Genomic DNA, 7,231 nt, shown 5'->3' with positions numbered 1-7,231 from the left:
GGTTTTAGTTGATGCCTGATATAGTCAAGTTAACACTCAAGAGCAGCCACCACGGTGCCCAGACTCCTGACCTAGCTACTCTTACATGTGACCTCTTCATTATCTGGTAACTAAGTTTATTTTCATAAGGACTTCTTACTGCAAACTCCATCACATCCATGTCAGGGTTATGAAGGGACAACCTGTTACCTTGTTTCTTGCTCCATTGTGAGAACCTGGAAGAGCAGGTGGCTGATGTCAGGTGTTTAATACAGTGGAACAGTAACCAAGAAGTAAATAAACCACTGGATAAAGTGACTCAGTGAGTAACTCCTTAAACTTGCTCCGTGTACTGCCAGACCTTGTCTGCCTAATCTCTGTCAGTCTCTTATGATGACCACAGGAAATCCTTGTCCCCATAGTGTCCAGGATGACTCCAGTTCTGTGACTCATCTGTGCTTGCTGTCTTCCACCTTCTGACATATGTGTCTGGGAGCGACCCTTTGAGTAGTGTCCCCTGAGAATGAGCCTTTATACAACACACTGCTGAGACAAACAGGTGCTTATGGGAAAGTCATTTATTTAACATCATCAACTAGGAGGATGTCTCTGCAGCCATTGGCCAGTCAGCAGGCAGCTTTCAAATCACTTCTGAAATACTAAATTTCCAATTGTCTCACCAAGCTTCCTGTATCCTAGGGACAGTTACCAGGACTTTGCCAAGGGAGGTTACTGGCACACCCTCCTTCACCAACAACAGAAATAGGACTACAAACAAAGCAGCCAACCCATCAAGAACAACAGGGGAATGTGCAGCATGCCAAGGGAGGATCATGGTGTTCTGTCTTCTTCTGAATCTTGCCAGGCTGGGCCTGGGGTCACTCCAGCTCAAAGGCTGTCTCTTTCTTGGACAATGGCTTTTTTCTTTGCTGGAAAACATTTTCAAACAGACCTGATGACCTTTCTCAAATTCTTCCAAGGTGTGAGATGTGGAGGAGGTCAGGGTGAGGAGGCAGGAGGTGGGAGGGAGGAAGTGGTGCTCACAGGCAGCAAAGAGTTGCAGGCCCATGGCTCAACAGGCATCTCCAGATCAGGTTGGGAATTCTCTTCTTCCAGCCATGCTGTGGTACTAGAGAAGCTTCTAGAATTCTTTTGACAAGGATCAGAGGGAAGGTTGGTAGGGACATAGCTTCTGGTAGACGTACTGTGTTTTCCATCATGGAGAGCAGCATTTCATGTGTGGAGTCTGTGAAACTCATAAAGTCCAAAGCTGGAAGGTTCTCAGAAAAGCTGGAACCAGGCCCTCAGGGAAGGGTATGAGAGAGATGGTCACATGAAACCACAGAGCTCAAGTTTGGGTTCTTGAAGGGACAAAGCCAACTCTATTTTTTTTTTTTTTTTGGTTTTTTCGGGACAGGTTTTCTCTGTGGCTTTGGAGCCTGTCCTGGAACTAGCTCTGTAGACCAGGCTGGTCTCGAACTCACAGAGATCCACCTGCCTCTGCCTCCCGAGTGCTGGGATTAAAGGCATGCGCCACCACCGCCCGGCCCCAACTCTATTTTTTGATAGGCCCCAAGGTAGCTGAGGGCAGAGTGGGAAGTTCCCTAGACTGGAGCCCAGCTGGTTGAGGTTGATATCAGCAAGTGGAAAATCCTCTCCTAGACTGGAGCCCAGCTGCTGAAGGTGGCTATCATCAGAGCAGGAAGTTCCCTAGACTGGAGCCCAGCTGCTCGAGGTTGACATCAGCAGAGTGGAAAATGCCCTAGACTTGAGCCAATCAGAGAGTCACTCATACCCCCTTATGCCCATAACAATAGATTTGTGATTTTTTTTTTTTTTGCCTTTATAAACCCTGCCTAATTCTGGTTCGAGGACTCTGGTTTCTACTGTCTTATTGATGCTGGGCCCTTGCTGTGTGTTGCAGAAATCCTGCAGCTTTGTGTCTGCAAGTCAGGTCTCTTCATGCGTTCTGGCAGACATAGAGGAGGTGGATCATGGGGTGGGTCAAGTCATACCCTTGGGTCTGGGCCTGGGCAGCTGGAGAATTGGTCGGCCAGATGTGAATTGGGGATAATGGCTCTTTGAACACTTGAAAATAAAGATAGATGGACAAAGGGGTTCATGGCATGACTCACTGTGTCACACTGCAACTTCCATGGAGAGATTAAGTTTTTCCTTTTTTATTATTTTCTTTTATTCTTTTTTGTTTGTTTTTCTCTTAAATTTTGCCTTATTGGGAGGGTTACAGGGGTGTAGGATAGATGCAAAAGGATGAGGAAATGAATGAGAACAAGATACATGATGTAAAAGACACATAGAATAAATAAATAACAACTAGAGATAGCTGTTAAAAAAAATAAACCCTGCCTAAGATATTCATCAAAGTGGCTATAGTATAGGGCCAGTTCAGGCGCCCTCTCCTCAGCTGCTCAAGGAACAAGCTGGGGATATCTCCTTGGACACCTGGGAACCCCTCTTGAGTCCAGTCTCTTGCCAACCCTCATGGCTGACTGAGAAGCCAAGAACAATGGCACTGGGTTTTGCTTCTACTCCGTGTACTGGCTTTGTGGGAACCTAGTCTGTTGGGATCCTCACCTTCTTAGACCTGGATGGAGGGGGGAGGACATTGGACTTCCCACAGGGCAGGGAACCCTGACTGCTCTTTGGACTGGAGAGGGAGGGGGAGAAGGAATGTGGGGAGGGAAATGGAAGGAGGGGAGGAGTTGAAAATTTGTAGTAATAATAATAATAATAACCCTGCCTAAGAATGGTGGGGCACCTCCTCTGGCCCCCGCTGCATCAGTGTGCAAGACAAAGTCCCTATCATGATTTGTATTACAGGATTAAACCTTGCTTTTGCATTTCAGTGAGTCTCTGTCTCTGGTGGTCTTTTGGGGTCCCTGTGATTTGGGTACTACATTTGGGGACTCATCTGGAATTCCCAGAGACCCCTAGACCTCAAAGGTTTAAGTCAACCATAGGGGTGAGTTACAGTGCTGTCTCTGTCTACCTTTTGTTTGTCTGCAATCTTCCATTTCAGAAGTGGCCACATTCAGCTCTCTGTCAGGTTCCTGCCTTAGCAGATGCACTTGTAAGGCAGACCTGGAGGGACCATGAGACGTTCTGGGCCCTCGTCTGGGATGTCAGCAGACTTCCATCAGTAACTCTGATATGGGGGTTGAGGAAGCACTCTTAGAGACCTCCCTCCCCATCCACACGGTTTTCAGAATCATTGAGCCCCCTTCACCGGGCACTCACGTTCAGAGACGTCTCTAGGCCACAGCCATCTGTTCAGAATCCTCTGTCTAATTGTAGTCTGTGTTACAGTCCCTGTCTTGATTGTGTGTGTGCTATTTGTTCAACTACCGACTACAGGCTGAAGATGGGGAATGTTTCCTCAACCCCCTTGGACTGAAGCTGGCACATTGGTGGGAAGTCAGGGACACCGCCCATAAGAACAGTGTAGACATTAAGAAAGGAAAATGGGCAATCTTTTGTTCCTCAGAATGGCCCTCTTTCAATGTTGAGCTGGACTCCAGAGGGAACTTTTGACCTAGACACCATACGTTGCATGGAGGAGCAGGGTTTTCAACACTAGATAGGGCATCTGGACCAAATCCTTTACATCATAACTTGGATAGAGTTTGTGCATGGGTTGCAGGACCCCCTCTCCTGGATTAAACCCTTTCTCTGTCTACCCTGGCCCTCTGTCCCTATACAGGTGTTCACAGTGAAGCCAAAGAAAGACCCCAAGGCACTGGTTCTCCAAGATGGGACTGAGGAGTCTGAATTTTTTCCTCCTCCCTACACTCCCCAACCTCAACTGCTTGCAACTCCTGTCCCTCCTCCAATACCTGGGCCCTAGCCTGAGGCCAATCAAGGGCCAGCACAGGCTACTTGAAGCTGCCAGAGAGGTGGTAAGGGCAGTACCACCCTTACCACATCTGAGCTAGAAACCTCAGTCACCCTGCCTCTCAGGCCAGCAGGACCAACAGATGAGGATGGAAATCAGCCTTTTCTCTATTGGCACTTTACAACCAGCAATCTATACAATTGGCATACTCAGAATACTCCTTTTTGCCCACTAGTCCACCTGGAATGATTGCAGCCAACTGTTGAAAATGTTGTTCACCACTAAAGAGTGGAATCGGATCCTTGGGGTGGCCTGGAAATTGGTTCCAGGGCCAACGGGAGCTCCTATAAGAGATCCCACTCCATTTCCCTGCCACCAGACCCAAATGGGATTACAACAGAGCACAAAGTAAAGAGAGACTCCAGGTATGTCACCAGGCTCTATTGGCAGGTCTCAAGGCAGCTGCACACAAGCCAACTAATATGGCTAAAGTTTATGATACAAGGCAGGGGGCAGACAAAAGTCCAGCAGCCTACCTGGAGTGCCTCCTTGAGGCCTTCCAATTCCATATGATCTGCAAATGGAGGAATCCACCCAAATAGCGATGTTTGACTAAATAAATCAGGCTGCTCCCAACATTAAAAAAAAATACAATCTTTAGAATGGCTAGGAGAAAAATAGCAGAGAATTAGTGGCAATGGTGGAAAAGGTTTTCAAAAAGAGGGAGATGGAGGAACAGAAGGAAGAAAGAAGGAAGATGTTAAAGGGGAGAGAAAAACGAGATAGAAAGTAGGAAAGGAGCTTGGCCCAGATCCTGGAATAGCAACAAGCACAACATAGATAAGACCTGAAAGAAATCCTGACAGCAACAGATGCCCAAACCGTCTCAAGACGCTGAGAAGAGACTGCGACCCAAACCCAAGGTAGGCAGGAACCCATGTGCCTACTGTAAGGAAGAAGGGCGTTGGGTTAAGGACTGCCCTAAGAAGGGGCGGGGGGCGCCCAACCCAAGTGCTTCTGGAGGCCTGGGCGGAAGACAGTGACTAGGGGAGATGAGGCTCAGAACCTCTCCGTGAGTCTAGGGTAACCCTAAGATGAAGGGGAAACCTATGATTTTATGGAAGATACAGGTGCAGAAAATTTAGTCTTATTAAAACAAGGAGGACCCATGTTCACCAAAATTACCTGGGTCCAAGGGCTCACAGGGATCAAATCTTACTCATGGACTACCCGAAGAATAGTGGACTTGAGAACGGGATGCGTAAGCCATTCATTCCTAGTAATACCTGAATGCCCCTATCTTCTGCTGGGCCAAGACCTCTTAACCAAAATGAAAGCCCAAATTCATTTCTCTGAGAAAGGAGCCAAACTGGTCCATCAGAATGGAGAGCCGCTCAGGATCTTGGTCACTAGAGACTTGACTGAGGAATACAGACTCTACCAGGAACCAACCACACCAGAACCTGATACAGAGAACTGGCTCCAGCAGTTCCCTCTGGCTTGGGCACAGACAGGAGGCATGGGGCTGGCCCTTCACAGGACCCCAGTCTACACTGAGGTCAAAGCAGGAGCAGATCCCATTAAGGTCTGCCAGTATCCGGTGCCACTGGAAGCAAAGAGAGGAATCACCCCCACATACAAAGACTATTGAGGCTTGGGGTCCTAAAACCTATCCAGTCTGCCTGGAACACGCCCCTGTTGCCAGTTTAAAAGCTACCGCACAGTGCAGAATTTAAGGGAAGTCAACAAAAGAGTAATGGACATACACCTAACCCTTATACACTGTTGAGTACCTTGCCTTCCGACCGGCAATGGTACACTGTACTGGATCTCAAAGATGCATTCTTCATTATCCATTAGCCCCTAAGAGCCAGGCCTACTTTGCCTTTGAATGGCATGACCCAGAGATCAGAATCAGTGGGCAGCTGCTTGGACCTGCCTGCCTCAAGGCTTCAAAAACTCTCCCACCATCTTTGATGAGGCACTGCATGAAGACTTGGGGGAATATTGACTCCAAAACCCAGAGGTGAGTCTATTACAATATGTAGATGACCTGTTGCTTGCTGGGGAGGATGGAGAAAGTTGCGTGAGAGGGACTGAGCATCTGTTGCACCCCCTTGGAGAACTAAGACACCGAGCATCAGCAAAGAAGGCTCAGATCTGTCAACGACAGGTAACCTGTTTGGGATATGTTCTTAAGGAAGGGCAGAGATGGTTGTCTGGAGCCTTAAAAGAGATTGTGCTAATGATCCCAAACCCCAAGTTGGACAAACAAGTTAGAGAATTTCTGGGGATGGCAGGATTGTGGCACCTATGGATCCCTGGGTTTGCTGAGATTGTCAAACCCCTATATGAGGCCACGACAGGAGGTCAGGAATTCAGCTGAATGGAGGAGAAACAAAAAGCATTCGAAGCTCTTAAAATGCAAGCTCCTGGAAGCCCGGACCTTGGACTGCTGGATGTGAGTAAACCCTTTCTCTTGTTTATAGATGAGAGCAGGGGATAGCAAAGGGATTGCTCGCCCAAACTATGGGGCCTTGGAGGCGACCAGTAGCCTGTTTGACAAAAAAAAAAAAAACCTTGACCCAACAGAATCTGGGTGGCCCCCATGCCTCTGTATCACAACTGCAGTGGCCCTATTGGTAAAAGATGCAGGCAAACTGACACTGGGCCAAAATTTGAATATTGTGACACCCCCATGCATTGGAAGGAGTGCTGAAGCAACCCCCAGATAGGTGGCTGAGAAATGCCCAAATGACCCACTACCAGGCACTACTGCTTAACCCCACCCAAATAACCATCATGTTCCACCTGCTGTAAACCCAGCCACCCTACTACTGGATCCAGACTTAGAGGCCCTGCTACACGATTGTTCTGGGATACTGGCTCAGGCCCGCAGCATCAAACCTGACCTGAAGGATACTCCTATCCCAGATGCAGAGGTCACCTGGTTCACAGATGGCAGCAGTTATGTGCAGAATGGACAAAGGTATGCGGGAGCCGCAGTGACAACAATTACAGAGGCAATAAGGGCTGAACGCCTACCACGGGACCTCAGTACAAAAGCCTTCTAGATGGGAAAAGGCAAAAAGCTAAACATCTACACAGACAGCAGGTATGCCTCTGCCACAGCCCATGTCCACGGGGCTATCTACCAGGAGAAGGGGTTGCTAAGAGCAGAAGGAAAAACTATTAAAAACAAACAGGAAATTCTGGATCTCTTACAAGCATTGTGGGAGCCCACAAAGTTGGCAATAATACACTGACCTGGACACCAAAAAGGCTCTGGAACAATACAACTGGGAAACAACCTGGCTGATAAAAACAGCAAAAGAGGTGGCTTCAGCCCCCAGGGCTAGGGTGACTTTAAATGACCTGCCGCAAAGTCCACACCTGAAA

The 7,231-nt window shown here is 48.1% G+C and overlaps 1 protein-coding gene across 1 annotated transcript in view; it reads left to right on the top strand.

The window, feature by feature from the left end:
• The window catches only part of LOC101996673 (cytochrome P450 2B1-like), a gene marked incomplete at its 5' end in the record, with an annotated part of 33,761 nt that extends 26,855 nt beyond the window's left edge, over nucleotides 1-6,906 (top strand). Inside the window, one exon of the mRNA XM_013354847.2 lies at nucleotides 6,724-6,906. Within this exon, the coding sequence (XP_013210301.2) occupies nucleotides 6,724-6,906 (183 nt within the window). The remainder of the gene's footprint in view (nucleotides 1-6,723) is intronic.
• Between the last annotated feature and the right edge of the window lie 325 nt (nucleotides 6,907-7,231).

Source organism: Microtus ochrogaster, unplaced genomic scaffold, assembly GCF_000317375.1.
Source record: "Microtus ochrogaster isolate Prairie Vole_2 unplaced genomic scaffold, MicOch1.0 UNK74, whole genome shotgun sequence".
Lineage (NCBI taxonomy): Eukaryota > Metazoa > Chordata > Mammalia > Rodentia > Cricetidae > Microtus > Microtus ochrogaster.
The sequence above is the reverse complement of the archived record's forward strand: the minus strand, read 5'-3'. Positions and strand labels throughout refer to the sequence as shown.